At 41.6% G+C, this 22,088-nt stretch overlaps 1 protein-coding gene and 1 long non-coding RNA gene across 10 annotated transcripts; one reads left to right on the plus strand and one right to left on the minus strand.

Annotated features, from left to right (window-relative positions):
• The first annotated feature begins 2,228 nt into the window (after positions 1-2,228).
• LOC133908600 (alpha-amylase 3, chloroplastic-like) lies at positions 2,229-16,114 on the plus strand. The gene is made up of 13 exons (XM_062350705.1): positions 2,229-2,605; positions 2,701-2,834; positions 3,618-3,672; positions 3,891-4,010; positions 4,359-4,476; positions 5,942-6,282; positions 7,233-7,864; positions 9,010-9,199; positions 12,706-12,812; positions 13,408-13,657; positions 14,457-14,579; positions 15,176-15,343; positions 15,448-16,114. The coding sequence occupies exons 1-13, from the start codon at positions 2,357-2,359 to the stop codon at positions 15,604-15,606; spliced, it is 2,646 nt and encodes an 881-aa protein (XP_062206689.1). The 5' UTR covers positions 2,229-2,356; the 3' UTR covers positions 15,607-16,114.
• Positions 16,000-21,013, minus strand: LOC133908601 (uncharacterized). Of its 9 annotated transcripts, XR_009908236.1 has the most exons (8): positions 19,677-21,013; positions 18,955-19,340; positions 18,445-18,536; positions 17,700-18,064; positions 17,042-17,189; positions 16,896-16,961; positions 16,648-16,710; positions 16,000-16,457 (listed from the first exon to the last, which is right to left on the minus strand). It is a non-coding gene; the product is annotated as an uncharacterized LOC133908601 (long non-coding RNA). The 9 variants fall into 9 exon arrangements; XR_009908238.1 differs by having other exon boundaries at positions 16,000-16,961; positions 19,677-20,366; positions 20,725-21,013; XR_009908240.1 differs by having other exon boundaries at positions 16,000-16,961; positions 19,677-19,932; positions 20,202-21,013.
• Between the last annotated feature and the right edge of the window lie 1,075 nt (positions 21,014-22,088).

Genomic DNA, 22,088 nt, shown 5'->3' on the forward strand with positions numbered 1-22,088 from the left:
TGGAGCACTTTGTCGACTGAAACTTTCAGGAGGTCGCCGGTGAGCAGGTGAAACACGCAGTTCATTGCTGTAGAGCTTTTCTTTGTTCTTCCAATCTTGCAGTTCGCAATCACGGTCAATGTGGCCGAGGATTCCGCACCCATGACAAAAATTTGGAAGGAAATCGTACATGAGGGGGCACCAGATGCTTCTGCTCTCTCCCGCATCCTCTCCTTCAACCACCATCGTAACACCTCGAAGCAGGGGAACTCGGACATCTATCCGAACCTTGATTCTAAGGAAGCGCCCAACCGCCAATTGCATCCGCGTCCACCTCCAAGGTTTTCCTCACATGATCTCCGATCTGCTGGCCCGTGACCTTGTTCATCATTCCAAGCGGCAAACCTTTCACTCGGATCCACACCGGAATCGACGTGAACTCGAAATCCTCCACCCTCTTCGATCCCTGATAATTGGTGACCACAAGAAGATCAGATCTGAACTCCCACGATCCATCCTCAAGGGCACGCCTGAATCCCCCAACACTTGGAAAAGTGAAAAGGAAAATATTGTCACCCAAATCCTTGCATAATAAATCCTTCCCTGGACACCAGGCTCCGCTTAGAGCTTGAGCTATCCCGTCTGCAAAACCTGGTTTGCCTGCATATAGCTTACCCACCACCTGGAAGACCGCGGCCTTCTTGCTCCCTTCTGGCATCTTCCCCACCCGAATCTCCTGCCGTTCTGCTTCAGAGAGACGGAGGTTGCCCAAAAGACCATTGAGGCTTGACTCCCCATCCATTCTTGACTTCTCCTCCAAAGGGAAATCACAGGGAAAAACCGCGCTTCAAAGATAGATCTCGATAAAGAAGAAACTCTTAGAGACTTCGAACAGATTACTCAGCTCTTCCACCTCTATGTACTTTTTTATTTTCTTTTTTCCAGCTTTTGTTTTTTCTTGTTTTTTTCCTTCTTTTTTATTTTTCCGGTCCATTGTACCCCCGGTGCCGCCGTGGAAGGCGGCGAGGACAGCGGAAGCTCAGCCTGATGAGGTCACGCCGAATAGAGAGCTAGGCGGGCATTAGAAAAGCGAGAAGCGAGGAGAACGATGAAAAAGGGGAAAGACGAAAATGACCGGCTCTGAGTCGCTTGGGAACCGCCCAGTCGCCAGACACAAATCGTGAAACGGAACTCCGCTCACGCACGTTGATTTCACCCTTCCCTTCCCTTCCCTTCCTCTGTCTAAAGCCCTAATCCCATGAAACCCAACTACAGTGACTTTTGGGTCATCATGCGGAGATGAAAATCGCACGAAGAAGGTGGGTCACCTCATTCACTCTACTCTTTCTAGATTGCCGGTCTCTGAACCATTGAAACTACTGTTACAACTTCAAACTAAACTCGTCAAACTTCTTGGCAAAGTTTAATTTCGAAATCTGCATGCTCATCCTCTAGCATTAGCTTGAATAAAGGGCAAGCTAGGAGACTAAGGATGTGATTGGTTATTTGTGCATGGCTTTATCCGTCATATATACAGGCTGAGGGAAAATAGTTGAGTGGAGTCATATTAGTTGAAAAGAAAAGTAATTAGTTGATTATGTCTGTTTGAACATGTTAAGAATAATTTCTATTTAATTGGCCGAAACTAAAACTATATAAAAGGTTGAATGTGCTGATATTATGTTATCTACAAGAGACTGTATGTTTGGTTCTATATATGTGGATATGATACAATTATATCTGTTGGGCTGATTTAAGAGTGAAGCTCGATGTCGCTATCACTCTAAAACTAAAACGAGGATATAGATTTGCAGTATCATATCAGACCGAAACAATATAGCTAACAAACTTATCAACGTGAATCAGCATAGAACTTGTTCTGGCGACCAATCGCACCATGTCCCGTACTCTCCCATTCCTTCCTGATAGAACCATCACCAGACAGCTTCGCATCCTTCCCGAACCACGAGCAGCCCGTTTAGGACAAGTTAAGGACACGTGGCGACAGACACCATCCCCGCGCGTCCCTAGACGCGCCTTTTTGTCTTCCCACGTCTTCTCCTCCCGCTAACCAACGGATGCGGTTAATTCCCCCCGCCCCCGGGACCCGGCGACTGCCCCACCGGCCCTCGTTATCGCCAATGACGCGTGGGCCCGAGAACCAATCTTCGCACGTCCCTTTCGTCTTTCCTGCCACGTAATCCGGACCGTGGATATCTCGCACCTTTTCCGAGCCATTTCTTATTCCCAACTCATTACGCTCTGCTTTTTCCTCTCCTCTTCCTTCCGTTCCCTTCCCATTCCTCCTTCCCCCGCACAGCTTCCGCTCCTTCACACACAAGCACGCAGAGTAGCAGAGAGAGAGAGAGAGAGAGTCATGTCGGTGGGTAGCTGGTGCATTCCGGCGATCCCGCAGGCGGCACCGCCGGCGAGGTGTGGGCGGCTCGGGGGCGCCTTCCTGGTGGCTGAGCGGCCGCGGGCGGGGCGGTGCCGCGCCACGCACGGACGCTTGAGGCTCGGCGGCCGCGTCGTGACCCGCGCCGGCGCGGCGGAGACGCCGGTGGCTGGTTCCGAGGACGCTGGGGTGGTGTTCTCCGAGAAGTTCCCCTTGCGCCGATGCCGAAATGTAACTTGCTCTACTTCCCGTTGCGTGATCCGAGCTAAGACGGTGTTTTTTTTTGGTTGTGGGGTTGGTGATGGTGGGTTTGTGGTGAAACGCAGATGGAAGGGAAGGCATGGGTGAGGGTGGACGCGGAGCCGGATGGGGACGGCAAGTGCAAGGTCGTGGTCGGATGCGATGTGGAGGGGAAGTGGGTGCTGCACTGGGGAGTCTCTTACGATGGTGAACAGGGAAGGTAATATCGTTTTCTTCTTTTGCTCCTTTTCTTTTTGGATCGCGCACAATGATTTATGCATCATTAAGAGCAGCAGATGGGATCAGCAATGGGGTCGGACTGGTACGTATGCCCACATTTCAGTGAGGTTCAGCTTACGGTATATGCATGACTCCAAGTTGAACGCATGAACAGTCGTGACTTGGTTGTCCATGCAACAATGTAATTTAGGTTCGGGTTCATTATGGGAATCCGTGAGTACGTTCACTTCAAAAAAAAAAAATTAACATGCGAGTGTGCCGGTGGAACTATGCCACCTGGAGGGCGCGAGACTTTTTAAAAAGTTTTTTGGATCGGTTAAGGGGTTGGTGTTGGAGCAGTTTCTGTTGGTGCGTAAGTGATCCAGTCGTAAATGCCTTAAATTACGTGTTTGTTTTTTCAGAATTTGGAATAGCATCTAAGCACAACCAATGGCTTCATAACATGTAGAAAACTGGGAGAAGTTTTCATAATCTGATTTTGTGATTTTAGGTTAGTGGTTGCTATGTTTCCTTGACTTTGACTCCTTCAGAATAGTCTAGATATCCTGACTTTCTATCAATTTATCAAAGAAGGAATTTGTCATGGCGCATTCATTAAGATTTATCATTTCTTTCGTTCCTTTTGTATGTTATCAAGCTTAAAAAAGGCCTTGCATTCTAGAAAAGGAAATGAAATAATTGGTTGTTTTTCTCTCTTCTTTTTTTTTTTTTTTTACTTCAATTGCGGCCTTCAGATCCTACTTTGTTATCTATGTATTTTCAGAGAATGGGATCAGCCTCCTTTGGAAATGAGACCGCCCGGATCAGTTCCAATCAAGGTTGTTTTACCATTGTGAACACTGCTCAAGCACTTAGAATAGGTTGCAGCTATTGTCACTTGCATGTGTGTATCAGTGTGATAAAAACATGCCAGGAATCTCCAATTTATTTTGGATATCTGAGACAGTCAAAACCTCATGCCTTTCTTATTTATCCTTTTCCCATTAACACTACTCATTTAGGTTTCCAATTGCTGGACAATATTTGAAATTTCCAGGACTACGCAATTGAAACACCATTGGAGATTTTACCCAATTTGGAAGGGCAGATGCTTTGTGAAGTGCAGATCAAATTTGATAAGGACACTCCGATTGCTGCTATCAATTTTGTCCTAAAGGTTCCAGCTTTCTCATAGCTTCCATTGTTATTTCCTAGATGACGTTGTGCTTCTAGACTCTTGTACTCTATAGGTGATGCCAATTGAAACAGTATCTGAACTCGCCTAAATTGAATTTTTTTGTTCACATGCTCTAGTTGTCTAGGAAAATGATAACATGCACAACGGACATGCATATCTGCACACAATAGGCAATACGGAACACATGCATCATCTGAGCTGAATATTTTGATAGATTCATAGTTTCATACGTTATTTAAATCCTGTGTTCCTTTGTCTCGTATAGCATTTAAGGGCTGTTTATTCAGCTTGCAATTTAACTGTCTCACTTCATTGTTGCTTTGTTAGGACGAGGAAACAGGTGCATGGTTTCAACATGAGGGCAGGGATTTCAGAATATCCTTAAGCGGGTCCTTTGATGGTGGAGTTCCATTAGGAGTAAAACAAGATATTTGTACCTGGCCAGGTTATTAAGAATTTCAATATCTATTACGTTCTTTTAGATCATTACAGTGCCTTGCCACTAAGTGATATGCACTTCCTTATGGTTTCAAACATTAAACTATTTTACAGGAGGTTTAGAATGCAACCATTAGTTATCTATGAGTGAACAACGCTGCACTGACAATTTGCTCCATTCTACAACCTTCAGTATTTTCATAGAAACAATATTTTATGGAAGTATCTTGCATCACGGATGCATGCACTACATGTTATAGCATCTAATTCTTCTCTGGGTTCTAATTCTTCTCTGGGTTTATTTAACATGTACAACTATGGATTTCCAGTAACACAAAGCCATAAACCGAAGAAATCTTCCTTTGAGCAATCATAATTGCAACTTGCAAGGAATTGTTATAAAAATTTCCAACATATATGATTTGTTACTCCGTATCATTCTATTTTCCCTTTCCCTGAAGACTAATGTTGTCTATGCTGATGACCTGTTTTGTTCCTTGAAGCCAGCTTCTGTCTTGATTACATATGTTCTTCTCTAAAAGACTAATACTTATGCATTGCTGTAGCATTCTCATGGAAGTACTACCTCCTTTCTCAAATGGATGTCGTTTTAGGAGCTTAGTTTTGTTCTTATATAGATGTCGTTTTATGTTTTCTAGGTGGTGTTTTCCCAAATAGCCCCTATTAAAAGCTATTGGAAGTAGGGATGTCAATGGGAACCCGATCCCCGATTCCCCGCGGGGAATTCCCCGCGGGGAATTCCCCTATTAGGGGACGGGGATGGGGAGACTTTATCCCCCGTGAACTCATATGGGGACGGAGACGGGAAGGCGCTCCCCGTCCCCGCTCTCCGCTATATCCCCGATATCACATATATACATATTTTTCTTATTATATAAATGTACAAACATTACATTACGTAGAGTAAATAATAAATTACTCTTATTCTTTTTTGTCTAACCTATAATATTTAATCAATCTTATATTAATTACCCTCGTATACATCAATAAATTACTTATTTATACAACATACATATTATTAATATATAAAAATAATCAAATATCATTCAATTTTATATCCCCGTTGGGGACCCGATCCCCGCAAATTCCCCGCGGGGATGGGGATGGGAGAAATCTTTCCCCCGATAGCTAAATGGGGACGGGGATGGGGAAGCATTCCCCGCGGGGATTAGCCCCGTTGCCATCCCTAATTGGAAGTTAGAGTTGAATTGAATGAGCATGGTGGATTGTGCGGTTTTGGTGCTATTAATTGGAAATGAGAGTAATGAAGAGGGGTAGACATGTGAAAGGTGGGTGTATTGATTGCCACCTTGTTCTATGTGCTAGAGCTAAAACGACATCTAAATAAGAATGGAGGTAGTTCATGACTGTCGGCATTTCGAAGTTGAGAATTCTAACCTTTTTGGGTGTCTAGGAAAGTTATCTAACATGTTAAATGTCTGATTTCTTAGGAGCTTTAGGGCATGTGTTGAACAAACTTGAAGGATCTAGTGCTCAGCCACAAGAAACTGCACCTGGGGATAAAAGTTTGAGTGGAAAGCATATTTCCGGGTTCTATGAGGAATACCCCATCTTAAAATCAGAGTACGTCCAGAATTTTGTGACTGTTACTGTGAGGAAAGATAGCGAAGCACATAAAAGGCTTGTGGAATTTGACACTGACATTCCTGGAGAAGTTATCATTCATTGGGGAATTTGTAAAGACAATACCATGGCATGGCAGATCCCTCCAGAACCACATCCACCAGCAACGAGAATCTTCCGACAGAAAGCTCTTCAGACCTTGCTACAGGTACGAGATTGAGGTTTAGCTCTTGAATGATCCAAAGGGATGAAATTGAGTTTTATTTATTTAAAAGAATAGACAAAATGTACTAGCATGTTGTGCTCTATTATAATTAACAAGCAAAGGAGTTTTGAAGTAGGATTACATGAAGCCCCACTTGCAGTTTCGGAATATATGATACCAACTTTAATCTCGAAATTTGGAACTATACCATTTGCATTTATGAAATTATATGAACTAGAATTCATCTCCGCCATAGACTAAAATTGTAAATTATGATGGTTGGATGCCCAAAGGAAATCAATTGGGTAGATTTGATAATTTTAAAGTGCATGAATTTTAAGTTTCAAGTACACATGAGAATTTGAGAAACTGAAATGTAAAGGTGGGTTTATGATTATTTATTATTCCACAAGCTTGTGTTGTCTCTTAAACATTTTCTTGAAAGAAAATTGGTTTCTTAGAATTATACTGTCCTGTGATCTGTGATATTATTCCGTTGTTAAGAGGGTTAGTTCTTTCGGCGCCCCTTTTACCAGAAAAATTGTGCAAAGCAAGTTCAGTTCTTTAAAATCTGAAGGAATTTCGGAAACTTTAAATTTACTTAAAATATAAACGTGGCGGTTTGTGCAATTCTCTGTTTTTGTACCCGGACTGCGTTATCCATGAGGTTGCCTTCTTTTTAGGATCATGTCTTCTGGTTAGTCAAGTGAGGACCAACTCCTATATACAGATACAATTGGTCGTCTTTCAATTTAAAGTATATCTCAATGTACACGCAAGTTTCGATTTTTGTTCTTTTGACATAAGCTCTGCTGGTGCTGCCAAAAAATTGCCTTTCTTATTACTTCTGTATTTCGTTGGCCAATTATATATTTCTCCTTGATGATTCAATGATTTAAGTGGTATGAATTCAGTGAAGCATTCCTCATCGCACATCTTATATAATGCTGCAGCAAAAAGCTGATGGGACTGGCAGCTCTGTATCCTTCTTACTAGATGCAGAGTATTCTGGTCTGTTTTTCGTGCTCAAACTTGATGAGTATACTTGGTTGAGAAATGTGGAGAATGGATCCGATTTCTGCATTCCTTTTACAAAAGTGGACCAGCGCAGAAGCACCCAAGATGCTGATAAGGTTGAGGCACAGAAAGTTGATGATAAGTCTGTACAAGCAGATGGTTTAATAAGTGATATAAGAAATCTGGTGGTTGGCTTGTCGTCTAGAAGAGGTCAGAGAGTTAAGAATAAAGTTCTGCAAGAGGGTATCCTGCAAGAAATTGAAAGGCTAGCAGCAGAAGCTTATAGCATTTTTAGGAGCCCCACAATTGATCCTGTAGAGGAGCTTGTTTACCTCGATGTCCCATCAAGTGCAAAGCCAGTTTGTTCTGGCACTGGATCTGGCTTTGAAATATTATGCCAAGGATTTAACTGGGAATCTCATAAGTCAGGGAAATGGTATGTTGAACTTGGTACAAAGGTCAACGAGTTGTCATCCCTGGGTTTTACCATTATTTGGTCACCACCACCTACTGATTCTGTATCACCTGAGGGATACATGCCAAGTGATTTATATAACCTAAACTCCAGGTATATTTATTCTGTGCAGAATTATTCCTTTAAGATTTGATAAATATAGTACTGTTAGTCCTTATTTGTTTGTCTTTTATATGATAGTACCTCCTTTGAGGCCTCTTATACTGGATATGATATATAGTCTATAAATGTGCAAACTAGAGGCACCTTTCCTTATTTTGAGCTTGATACTGATAAGTACATTTGATTAACAAAACTCACATGTTGCATGTCCTTGTACAATTTTGCGCAACATGCAAAATGTTGATGTGAGCAGTCATCCTTAAGATATGATCTTTTAGTTGTCTATGCTTTATTGTATAATGCCTTTTCAGAACTTGATTGGCGCTCAAGCTAGAAACTTATGGCTATTGGACCACTCCATTCGTACTAAATATGCGAAACCTTCCTTTCCTCCTGAGTTAAATGCAAACACTGCCATGATATTGTTCCCTGTGGGAGTCATTCTTTATTCTTCTGGCTAGAAGTTTGGCAAACCTAGGTTTCATATGCTTACAACCGAGCATATTATGATTTTTCTTAGTGTGATATGATTTTGCTCACAAAAAAGGAAGAAACATGGTTATTGCCAAGTAACCGACAAACGTATCAGCAACATTTCTTCTTGATGAAAGAACTAGGAAGGTCTTATTAGATAACTGATGTAGCTATGTAGTTATGTTGCATTACCAAAGAGAACATTCCTTTTGATGAAATAGCTGGGCGGGAGATATGGAGTGCTTAGATAACAGATGTTGCAGATCAATGATGGACCATACCCTTTCATATGCTTGGTCTAGAATGTCTTTGTGCATTGTAGTGAGACATTGTAGGTTGTAAACATCGTGACTCTTTGGTGTGTAGAGTTCTGAAGGTTTTGCTACAATTTTTTGTGTGCAGAAACATAACAAAGCTATTGTTTGCAGTTGGGGATAATAAACTATCCTCAGTTTACTTTATCCAGATATCTATAGCTCAATTTACTTGACTTTGGCTTACCTTAGAAACCTTGTTATTTTACTGTTTACCTTGCATAAAGGTCAATGATCTTCAGAGGGAAAATCGTGGAACTTGGAGAGTCCATTTTCTTAAACAGTATATATCATGAACCAATGGTGCAAGATGATGCCATTCATTAACATGATAAACCAATGTTTCAGATATGGGACCATGGATGAGTTGAAGGAGCTTGTGAAAAAATTTCATGAAGCTGGCATCAAAGTTCTTGGTGATGCTGTTCTAAACCACAGGTGTGCTCAGTTTCAGAACAACAATGGTGTCTGGAATATTTTTGGTGGGCATCTTAACTGGGACGATCGAGCGGTTGTCGCTGATGATCCACATTTCCAGGTAAGGCCTTTTCTTCCAAATTATATTCATTTAGAAGACTTAGAATATGATTCTCCAAAAACATTTTAAAAAGTTCAACAGTGGGCTAAAATTGTTAAGAAGACTATGGGCTTATTTGGCAGAGCTCCCAGAGCAACTTCCCGGCTGGAATCAGGGGAGCTCTACCAAACAACAGCTTTTAACTTTTAGCTCCCTGAGTAGAATCCGTGGGAGTGATTATCTGAAATGAACTAGAAACTGGGGAGCTGAAAAAAAACAGCTTCCCCTGATTCACTTCCCACACAGAATCACTTCCTTCATATAGTTTATTCTAGAGAATCACTTTCAGCCATATAATCACTTCCTCCGGAGAATCACTCTCCGTAGAGAATTTGAATCAGGGAGAACTCTACTAAACATGCCCTATATTGGACCAGTAGTTTTGGCACGCACGCGGGGGGAGGGGGAGGGGGGCTCTGGTCAGGTCTCAACACCGTTCATGCTAGTAAAATTTCTTTATACCAGTGATAACGCGGTTGAATCTGCTGGTTTCACACTGAACCAACACTAGACTGGGACTGGTTGGACCGTGTTATGGAGGTATCTTCGGCAGAAGGATAGAGATTCAATTAGATAATAGAGTTTGTTAGCTTAGTTAGATCGGTTAGTTAGTTGGAGATAAGAATTGTTAGCTTGAAGATTATATTTATTATTCAGTTTAGTTGGAGATAGAGTTGTTAGATGGATTGTAAGCGTCGGCTCTATTTAATGACCTAGGACTATTCGACATAGTCAAGTAATGAATCGAGTTTAGTCCACGCAACTAACCGCCAGAGCCTCCTTGAGAGGGCGAGTACATTCCACCAGTTATCCCTACCGATCCAGTCAACTAAGCCATATCATCTTTGGTATCAGAGACCTATCGCTCTTGCGTGCCTTCTGTCTACATGCTGTTGTCTTCCACATGCATCCGCACTCCATCGGCCAGCCATACAAATCAATGTTCCGTTTGTGCTGTGTGGATCTGGCTGCCCCCGTCACCTTGCTTGGATCCGCCTCCAACACATACGTCGGTCGCCTCCGTGCTCCCGCGCCGCTCGACGCTCGGTCACCCCCAACCCGCGTTGGGCCACCGTCTCGCACTGAGCGCAGATCCGGCTATCGACCGTCCTCTCCGCATCGTTTGCCTAGCCCGACATTGTCCACCCCTGCACCGCCCGGCCGCCCGGTGTCGCCCACCCCGAACCCACGCGGATCCGCCCGGTTTTGACGTCGGACGACCATTCTCCCGACTCTGCGCGGGATCTAGCCTCCGGCATCATTCTTGGGCCGTCGACCTTCTTCCTAGGCCGAGCTGCCCCATCCCCTTCCGCCTGTGGTTCCGCCTCCAAACCCGTCTGCCACACGTCCTCACTGTCGGCATCCTTCGCCGGCCGCCTCAGGCCGTCGCGCGCTCAGCTATTCGTGTGCGCCCAAGCGTCCCCTGACTAGAGCCGCTTCGTCACGCATGCACGACAGCATCAGTCATGTGGGACCCTATGACCATGTACGATCTCACATCCAAGCTCGATCGAATCTTGATCGTCGTCAAACGCAAAAACAAGGACATCGCACACCTTCAAACACAGTTCTCCTCCCCAACGTGGTTGTCTACCAGCTACTAAGCAAGCAGCTTGCGCTCGAGCCCGGCAGCTACGGCCTTGGTAACACCGGAGATTCTGCGCCACCACCGTCGAAGGCTGTTGTGGTGATGCGGCTGTCTACTGTGGAAGAAGCATCTATGGCCAACACCAAGGGCGTGGATAGTGAGATGGAGACGACTGAAGTCCATGACAAGGAGGAGCACCAAATCCAGCTCTTGCACACGGATATCAGCATCTGCGCCAACCATCGGGAGATCCCATCCATCATCGACAATCAGGTTGTGCTTCCCCATGTTGGCACCGACATCCACATCGATAGTTCACCGCCGATGACCTGTGCACGTTTGTCGGGATGACTTCGGTGTTCGCCTCGCCGCCGGCCGATAACATGCCTTACGATTACTTAATATCATGATGACAACTGCAACCAACACCATCATCATCCTAGTTGTGACACTCCAATGCTTGCTTGCGAGCCTCACATCCATTCGGAATCAACACGATCTTCAGCCTTAGCCTCCGCCTAGCAGCTCGAGGACGAGCTGCAAGTCACCGGGGGGGGGGGGGGGGGGGTGCAGTGTTATGGAGGTATTTTCAGTAGAAGGATAGAGGTTCAGTTAGAGATAGAGTTTGTTAGCTTAGTTAGATCGGTTGGTTAGTTGGAGATAAGAATTGTTAGCTTGCAGCTTAGATTAGCTTAGTTAGATCGGTTAGTTTGTTGGAGATAAGAATTGTTAGCTTGCAGATTAGATTTATTATTAAGTTTATTTGGAGATAGAGTTGTTGGATGGACTGTAAGCGTCGGCTCTATTTAAAGAGCTGGGACTATTCGGCATAGTCAAGTAAAGAATAAACAAGTTTAGTCCACATAAATTAGCTGCTCAAAGCCTTCTTGAGAAGGCAAGTACGCTCCGCCGGTTATCCCTACCGATCCAGTAAACTAAGCCATATCATATCGAGTCCACTCCTTACACATGAAAAATTAACTAGGCACGCGAGGGTCCAAACTTGGAACTTAAGACGAGTGAGAGAAGTGCCCAGGCAGCCAAATTAACCAGCCGGGCATTATTAGCCAACATTATTTTACTATATTTTTCCAAACTTAAATAAACTAGACCAAACTAGGAGGAACTAGGTGGCTTTTTATTGAGAAGAAATATGCACTCAAATTCGCGTCGAAAAGGACTCGAACTTAGGTGGTCTAAGCATACATCCATACTCTAAAACAACTCGAGCTTGGGTGATTGGACCAGTGAACCAATGGTCCAACTAGTAAACCAATAAAAAGAGTAACTCATTGATTCAACTACTGGTACGGTTATTAAGTATATGGTTAAATGCCCATGTGAACTCAATTTATCAAGAACAGTACATTAAGCATCCCTGTGAACAGGTACCTTAGATACATTAAGAAGAATTAGGCAGTACAGTGCTGGCATCCCTGTGAACAGGCACCTTGGATAATACCCTGTGAACTCACTAGTTGAACTCCAGTCATTCTCTTCTGGGTCGTCCTTTGCCCTGCAATAATTTCTTGCAAGATTAACACATGAATTGGGTCAATTTATTCCCCCGCATGAACTAGGAGTTTCAGTTCACCAATATGTAACCCTAATGGGGCTTATTGAATCTTCATTTTTATACTTGCATATATTTAATATTGGTGGCAAAATGCTCTTAATATCCATACTTAGTTGCATAAAGAACTTCAGAGAACTTGACCTTAGTTTCAAAAGGGTAAAAGGAAATAACATATTCAACTTCAGCAGCCATTGAATATTCAACATCGTACTACATATTTTGTCATTAATTTCACATAAAGCTGTGCAAATGTGATATTCTATCCTCCCATTTTATTTTGGGGTAAAACTATTGTCCCTGCAGGGAAGAGGAAACAAGAGCAGTGGAGATAATTTCCATGCAGCACCTAACATTGATCACTCACAAGAGTTCGTGAGGAATGATCTTAAAGAATGGCTTTGCTGGATGAGGTCCGTTATTCTGTCATTTCTTGGTCAAAGCTCCTGCCGTTACTCGTGCTTCATATTTTGTTACTGTAGGCATTACCTATGCAAATGTTCTATGCTGCAGCATCCCCGTAGAACGAGTAAATGAAGTCCATGTACATGCATAGTTTGTGGAGTTTGTGGACCTAATTTTCTTCGGAGTGCCAGTTTTCCCTTGCCTCACATCACTTTGTTATGAAAGCCTTTTGGTTAATGTATAAGATTTATACTGTAGCCTGCTTAGCTCCTACAATAAATTGGAATGAACGGATGATACACTAGAAACCCTGCAAATTCTTCTCAGCTTACCATCAGTTTTTTTACATAGTTGGGAAAAATATAAGTGCTTGAGTCTGCTTAGCTCCTACACGAAATTGGAATGAATGAATGATGCGCTAGAAACTCTGCAAATTCTTGTCTCGTATGAGAACAGTATATTCTAATATGAGAACAGCAACTTATATATTCTAATGTGGCTTGTATATTTTTCATAGCTGGACGAGATGAATTGGATTGTATGGTGATAGACTTGAGTGTTGCACAGCATCACATGTTTTACCCATAGCCGTTCTGCTTGCAGAAAGGAAGTTGGATATGATGGATGGAGGCTCGACTTCGTTCGTGGTTTCTGGGGTGGATATGTCAAAGACTATTTGGAAGCAAGTGAACCATACTTTGCTGTAGGAGAGTACTGGGACTCCCTCAGTTACACTTATGGTGAAATGGACTACAATCAAGATGCCCACAGACAGAGAATTGTTGACTGGATAAATGCTACAACTGGAGCTGCTGGTGCATTTGACGTCACCACTAAAGGAATACTTCATGCTGTAAGATTTCAGCTTACAGTTTTTAAAGTTTTACGATATTGCTTATGGGTTGGGTTTCGAAACCATCTTTCAAAAGTTTCCTGCAGCCTGGCTGGGAGCCAATTACTGGCCAGTTACTGGTCCAATCCCGGTGACGTTTCATTTCGGTTCAAACTTCTAGTAACATATAATTAGCAACTAGTGTTCAAAACACCATTTGGAAAACGCTCAAAATGGCATAGTCTCATTAGAATCGCTTGTTCCCAGTATCCACCAAGATTTCTGGCTCCTGGCAGTACCGGAATTTGGAATCCGTCTTATGAATGATGTGGGTAACTCCAAATTTCTATACCAAATATTCTAGCAATCAATTATGTTCTTCTATGTTGCATGTATTATAAAGCAATTACCTACCTGTTTGGTTGGGTCATAGTGTCATGCCTTCTTTTTTTTCTCATTCTTGGGAGGAGGATCATATAATGTTATCAATTGACACTTCAAAATTTCTCTACAAGCATTTAATGCTTTAACAACTATTCTGCGGGATTCAACATATGAAACCATCATGATGTCAATTGATTTTAGTTTGCATCTTGCGTAGTTAAATTGCCATTGTCTGACGATCCCTGAATGTTGATTGTCTATTGTGAAGTGGTTTGCTGATAAGCTTAACTCATCTTAGAATGAAATGACCAGCATTCCCCATCTTTTGGGAAAGATGCTATTGTAGTCTAGTGGTGTGACCGAATGCACTTTCCTACCTAGTGTTTTCCTTATTTTTTCCTGCATCTGTAATATGGAATTTACTTTTGCTACACAGGCACTTGAAAGATCTGAGTATTGGCGCTTGTCTGATGAAAAAGGAAAACCCCCTGGAGTATTAGGTTGGTGGCCGTCACGAGCAGTCACGTTTATAGAGAATCATGATACTGGTTCTACTCAGGTACAATAAAGTTAGCATCCTCTCTTGAAACTACTATTGCTCAGCACTCTGCACAAGTGGACATGTCCCTAGTTTAGTTGTATTTGCATAGAAGTAGCAAGAAATGCATAGACCTGCGCGCTGAATAACCTGATCATTCTGATGCATTTATTCTCACAATGATAAGACTCTAGATGCTTGATCCTTATTGATTCAGCATTGCTTAGTTTCAGTGGTGTAGCCAGGATTTTGAGTGACCCGGGGTAAAAAGAATTTGTTAAAATGTTGGACGCGGTGTAATTAAACATTGAACGTAAATAATCATTAAACATAGGCTCAAGCTATCATGTTTTAACTATCATGATTGAACAAATAGGAAATAAAATAAAAAGGATTCATATGGAGTACAGATTAGGAGTCAAAGGATGAAGTTTGCCTACTCTGTATTGGCATTAGGAATAATATTTGAATGAATTTGGGAGGTAAAAAAAATGCTTGCTGAGTCATACGTGGTGCCTTAATGATGCACTGCACACTGTTCGCCGCGCTCGTCCAGTGCCCGCCGCATGGCTGCATCTCCTGACCTGGATACGCCCCCAAATTCTCAATCTCTGTAGGGTCATTGGAGATTCCCCCGTGGTAAGGAGTTGCAAGGATATGCCTACATCCTGACGCACCCTGGCACTCCTGAAGTCTTCTATGATCACATTTTTTCGCACTTACAACCCGAGATCGCTAAATTTATCTCCATTAGACGACGTCTGAAGATTCATTGCCGCAGCAAGGTAAAATGTGCCCCGTCTTTTGCCCCCTTCTATCGTATTTTTGTTGCCATTGGCAATATTTTCTTATGCCTTGAATTGTTAGTGATATAATGCATATCTTACAGATCAAGATACTCAAGGCGGAAAGGAGTTTATACGCCGCTGAGGTCGATGAGAAGTTAACAATGAAAATCGGCTCACAGCATTTTGAGCCAAGCGGTCCCCTAAACTGGATCGTTTCTGCCGAGGGACAGGATTACAAAATCTGGGAAGTGTCATCATAGACCAGCTGTGACGCTACTTGCGTAACTGTTAAAAGACCAGGTATCCAGGATAGCTATTAGGGCATATTTGGGTTGGGGGATTGAGATCTAAACCCCTAGGATTTTGTTCAAATGTGAATTAAATACTAGAATTTCCAAGAGCAATCTGCCTCTTCCAAATGAGCTTGGAGAAATATTGGATACCATAATGCTAGGAAATGGCGTCAGAATGGTCAACTGACTAGTAATGCTGCTCCCGACACCTGACAAGCAAGAAAGGAGCATTTGCCGTACAGAGGATTCGCCTTGAGGCTTACGCATGCTGACCTCGTGGGGTGGCCCTTGAGTTTTGAGGCTGGCATGTTGTCAATGACACAAATTATAATATCAATCATTATGGATAGACACTCTACATAATGGGGATATTAGTTAAGTTACATAACTTGTAAATGTAGCAATTCAGATACTACGGAACTTAATTATATTACATGAAGCCTACATGCAGTACTTGCATACTAAGTTAACATTATACATAGCTAGCTTGTCATTCGATTATATTGTGTAGAACCTAGTGGATATTTAGCCTGCAAAATAGTAATTATGGTTAGTTTAATCTTCCACACGGATTTAGCATTTGGATTGAAGCAACTCTGTATGGTGCACTTTAAACTGGTGGTGATTCGAGGGATCCAGTTGCTTGCCCATCAATTTCCAATCGGATTGGGGGCTAGGAGGAATTGGGGATTAAAAAAGTATGGGGCCTTCATATTCGTCAAATTTCTATTTAACACGGAGTATAGCATAGTTGCATCTTTATTGCCCTCATTAGCCTTTTGGGAGTCATTCAGATATGAATCAGTATCATCTGTTCCCTGAAGAAAAATATAGCTTAGTTTAACAGGTTGCTGCAGGAGAACTCGATATGTTTTGAAGTAGGAAATACTTGGGGCTTATGTTTAAACATGGATAGGATATCTGGGTGTATCTAATTGTTAAACAGCATGATAAAAAACCAACATAAGAAATTGTTGCCATGTAATTATGTCTTTCCTTCCATTTTACCTTTCTTCATCAGGTCTTTGCATTTTTCTTAGCCTTTGGGTGATCTCATCTTGATAAAGACATCTAGATATAAGCCAGGGAATTTAGTGCGATGTGTTATGTTTGATAAAATTAAATATACACATCCCTAATACCGGCTGCTACTGATCATACCAGTAACTTCCAGCTATATGAACTGTGCTGGACAACTAGAGTGCTGTAGGAGCAAGTCCAACAGCATTCTGGAAATTTACTTAAGTTTTAGTTACCTTTTGACGTTGTAAAGCTTTCAGTTGTGAGAGGGACCATTTGTATGGATGATCATAGATGAAAATCTGACACATTAGATCCGTATCATGAGAAACTGAAATATTAAACTATGTAAAATATAAAAAAACTTTGATAATATACATACTTCGATAATAATGACAGAATGAGTTTTGTCTCATGACAGAAACAGTTATGTCTCATGACAGAAACAGTTCTCTCACATCTTCTATACACACCTTCGATGCTATTAATACCCATGCCATCAATAATGTCCCTCTCAGCTGCAATGGAACCTGCAAACAGGGGCATAAATTAAATTCAGGCCGTTGGAAAAGAGAAAATGAAAGAAGCTGAATACAATGTAGCCTGCCCACCAAAGCCCAAAAAATTCAGGAAAAATACAATGCTTGGTCACATAACCGTTCAGGTGTTTTAAGCATAAGACCCTGTTTAGTGCCATCTATTATGGGGAAGCATCCCATTTCCCTATAATTTATGGTATGCACGTGCTCACCCTCAATTGTTAACGCTCGTGTTGGCAGTCTCGTTTAATAATACATATCCCGTGTATTTATTATGTAGTGTAACTAACCTTAGTATTGTCTGGAATTACGCTTGTTACCTGTAATATAAGGCCTAGTATTACAAACTCGTATGTAATTCTAATATGGGTTAGCGTTGATAACTTGCTATACTTGCACATATCATAAAAAATAATAGAACTATAATAGGTACCTGTCGTGATATTAAAGAATATATTACAGCAGTAGATAATTAAGTGATGTACATAGAACTATAGGTACCTGTCGTGATAGTACCCAGCTCCTTTGATGGTTGTCGTGAGATCAAATTCAGCTTCCTATTAGGTATTGAGAAATTGTTGATCAAACCTTATAAATGCTTTGTAAACAGGAGCTAGCAGTGGCCATAACCCATAGGAACATGACGATGCAAACCAAAACTTGGGTAATTTGGTCCAAAAAATGCCTTGATCATATTCAGTTTCTTCATCCTCACTAACAGCACTCTTGTTCTTGCGACCTACCACCCGTATATTGTTACATTGCCTTTTGAAGAACAAGCTAACAACTGATGTTGCTAACTTAGGCAAACTCAATGACTGTAGTGCTACTTCATTCGTGTTTATGCTCTCATTCCTTCTCGTACTCTGTAAGTAGCAATGCTTTTAATATTTATTAGGAGAAGAAGCAGAAAGAGAACAAAATTAATTTCAAAATATGTGTAACTATTAATATATAGTTCTGACATATCTAACTAATGTAGAGAAGGAAGCACCAAAAGAACAACTTGGAAATTAAGTTTCTGATAAATGTATTAAAATTGAATTCATAAAAAAAAAGGGGCAATAGGACTAACTGACAACTATTTGTTATGATAATTTATGGAACATGCTAACAAAAGAAGGTAAAAATATGTCCAGGTATACCATAGTACGTGCAGATGCAAAATAGGCCTACAAGATGTGGATGGGAAAATAGTTATGAAATGGAATAATTAAAGACAGATAGATAATCTAATAAAGCATACTTCTTAGCTGCTAACACCCCCAACAGCACCACAAACTCTTGCTTGGGATTTCTTTTGAGAGAATGTATACTTTGCGCTTGAGAAGAATCAACCTGCATAGAACAACTAAAAATTTGAGGGAGAGTCTCAAGTCTTAAAATTGAAGCATCCTACAATTTATTTTTTACATGTTCTTAAAAATTTGCTTGTGCACAAGCATGAGTGCATCATAGTCAAAGGAAATCAGCAGCAAATCAATGTGCCCATGTTTCAGACATGGAGAGAACAGATTTTGTAACAATTACATACCAAATCTAACAGAAAGCATGTCTATCATTGACAAATCAAGGAAAATATAGCTTACAATCTAATTCTTTCCCTAAAATCAAGCTGGCTCAAAGCAGCAACCATCTATCATGCCTTAGATTCTGAACCACGAATCCACATACAGCAGATAATCACAAATAGCAACAAGCCCAATTAAACGAAATAAACGGAGAGGAAAAAATCAAAGAGTTAGGGTTTAATCACCTCCAATCTCAAGCAGCCTAGCTAGAGATGGGACCAGAGGCGACAGGGATGAATGTGGCCATGTTGGGGTCACCGAGGGTTATCTCATGAAGAGAAAAAAAAAATCAGCTGATATACCACTAAGATTTTGTAGCCATTGTCTTTCAAATGGCGTATTCTGCATTTCTCTAGTGTCACAACATCATCGTCTAAGAAAAGAATCCTCGCTAACAACCTTGAAAATATAAAAGTTAATTTCAGTCATAGCAATTTAATCCGTGTTAAGAAACTCTATAGTTATTGGTTATTGGTCGATAATAGGAAACCTCTCCTCCCGTCAACACAGCCATATCATACAGATTAACCCTTATGTTATCACCAAATTCAGGAGCTTTGACAGCACATACCTACATTTGAAGACTGGTAATCAGTTGAAGAATTTACATAAATAAGCTTCACCATGACAACAGTTAAGACATAGTTGCGATTTGCGAAGGAGAAGAAGCACTACACAGGAAACTGCTCTTTGATACAACAAGGAGAAAGAAGACAAAGAAAAGGACTTGCTTCCATGCAAGAGTACAGTACGGCGATGAAAATATCTTTCAGTAATCGATGCTTGCATTTCTTATCATACAACCAAGTTTTTCTACACGGCATCAGCTCTACTATGTGCCACCTCCATTTCTGGTTTCCCAGCAACTAAACTATCAGGCAGAGAAGGAGAAAAGGTGGTGGATTACCTCGACGTCGTACTTGTTAGCGATGCCGGCGAGCGTGTCCACCCTGGAGACCGGGCCATGCTCGACCCGATGCTATCAGATATTCCTCCTAGTACAGAGGTGATGTTCACTATGGTACCCTGCAAGGACCATGGCGAGGCAACATGGAAAAAATGACTAAGGAAATAACCAAACAACTACTAGTTACTGGCTGAGTGGTTGCAGCAGCATATAAATAACCAAACTTTGCTGCATTGCATCCAATCCATGCGTAGATCTGCATGAAAACGGAAAACAGCTCAAATCTGACAACTCATAAAGACCCTGTACACACCAATTGGAGCATGAGAACATAGCATGTTGTAAACAAAGCTGAGGGGATTCAAACGAAATATACATAAAAAATACAATGAATGAAGAGAACATAGGAATAGATCAAATTTTGTGCAGTCAAATTGAAGATTTTAAGTCAATGATTAGAAGTACAGCAAGCATTTTTCTCCTATCACAATCCTGGTATATAATAATCATTGGACCTTAGCTCACCAGGACAATGTGGAACGTCCAAATGCTTAAACCGACATGCTTTCATGTCATAACAAGATATACAGGTATAGGCTTAGAACTTTCGAGTCCAAATTTACTTGCTTTTCTAAATGAAAGTAGATATACAACTGGCAGGACTTCCTCTTCTTCTTTGTACCAAGTTGCCTACCATAGAGAAAACAACAATGATTAGAAGTGTTGCGAGCATTTTTCTATCACAATCATGACATAACAAACACTATGCTAAGCAAGCTTAGTTAATGGGGCCAACGTGGAAGGTGGAACGACCAAATGCTTGGATGAGCATGCTTTCATGTCACAAAAAGTATATATGATATGCTTAGAACTTCAGAGGAGGGTGCTATCCGCATCCGGCGCTGCAACGCGGCCACCTCTTGAAATCGGCGTTGTCTCCGCCGCTCTCCGCCACCAAGTCCTTCGCATCTTTAACCCACCAACAAATCTGAATTTTTTTGCTACATGGAGATCTAGGGTAGAGATTGTTACCGTCGTTTAGACTGACCTGGCGGTAGCTCCTAGATCCAGATGGGGGTTAGGGTTCGCGCACATCGATTGTGGCACTGCCGACGGCGGGGACAGCAGGCAGAGCGGAAGGTGGTGGCGGCAGCGGACAGAGGTGGTGGTGACGATAGCGGGGGCAACGCACAGGGCTGAAGGTGGTGGCGAGGGCGGGGACGGCTGACAGGCGACGGACGAAGACATTGGCGAGAACGGGGACGACGGGCAGGCGACAGACGAAGACAGTGACGAGGGCGGGGGACAGACATGGACGAAGTCGCTGGCGAGGTCGGGGACGCTGGAGAGAACATGTAGGCCGATAACGACGATAGGCGACTTACCAAAATTTTTTTTGCAATGGATGATTTTATCATCCAACATATTTTAAAAATTAATAGCAAAAAGTAAAAACAGAGAATCAAACTATTAAGAAAATATTAAAAAACACATGGCTATTGTGAATGTATTAAACTCTAGTTTTTATTAAAACTTATCTCACAGGTTATTGCTACAAGCAACTTGAGGAAAGATACTTCGAAGTAAAGAAAAGATCACCGATAAAAGAAATTATTCAAATTCATGATCATAAGGGAATTCGAGACTCACTTGTGTATATATGTATAAAATTTTTATATCTCTAGTAAGAAGAATAACTTCTTAAGTTGAAAATGTTTCAATCCAAAAACCAAAACGAAAATCTCATTCAAAAAGAAAAAACTTGCAACAAAACAACGAAGCTAATAGAAGAAAACTAGAAGAAGATGAATACGAGCCGAAAGAAACATACTTCATTTCTTCAAGAGGTCAACCTTATTTTAAACAGATTACAAAGTATTTTTCTTATAAAAAACTCTCACATATTAAAAAAAAAAAGCTAGACTCTCATCTCTCCCTCTCTAAAAACTCAATCACACAGCTCTCTGCGGCTAGCTCCCCCTCTCCCTACATCCCTACCCCTATATTTGTAGGCCTTATGAGCTTTCTTGAAAACCTAATTTATTTATTTTCAAAATATTTATCTCTTGTAGTACATTTCTACTTAACATCGAGGGTATTTTAGTCTATTTTTCACTTCATCTATTCAATTGGCGTGGCTTCTTCACGACTTAGCTTCGTCTTGACGCTAGCTTTGTGATAATGGCACGTGCACTCCGTCTATCCACGGTTTTGAGACCAAACAACAAAACAGTCGTGCATGCTTCTTAAAACGTGACTCATTGTTGCTTGCTTTGATCTCAAGCAAGCATCCCCACTGCCGACGCGTGTACTTTGTCTTGCGATCTTGACCGCCGGCAAGTCTCTCCCACTCTCAATCCTTTGGACCGCCTTATCACTTGCACCAATATCCCATTCACTTGACTTTATCAA

The sequence above is a fragment of the Phragmites australis genome, chromosome 2 (assembly GCF_958298935.1).
Source record: "Phragmites australis chromosome 2, lpPhrAust1.1, whole genome shotgun sequence".
NCBI classification, from domain to species: Eukaryota; Viridiplantae; Streptophyta; class Magnoliopsida; order Poales; family Poaceae; genus Phragmites; species Phragmites australis.

Coding starts and splice junctions, on each gene's coding strand:
- LOC133908600 (XM_062350705.1), top strand. CDS start 2,357: ATGTCGGTGGGTAGCTGGTGCATTCCGGCGATCCCGCAGGCGGCACCG. Junction 4,477..5,941: donor AGATATTTGTACCTGGCCAG/GTTATTAAGAAT, acceptor CTGATTTCTTAG/GAGCTTTAGGGCATGTGTTG. Junction 14,580..15,175: donor ATGATACTGGTTCTACTCAG/GTACAATAAAGT, acceptor CAATCTCTGTAG/GGTCATTGGAGATTCCCCCG.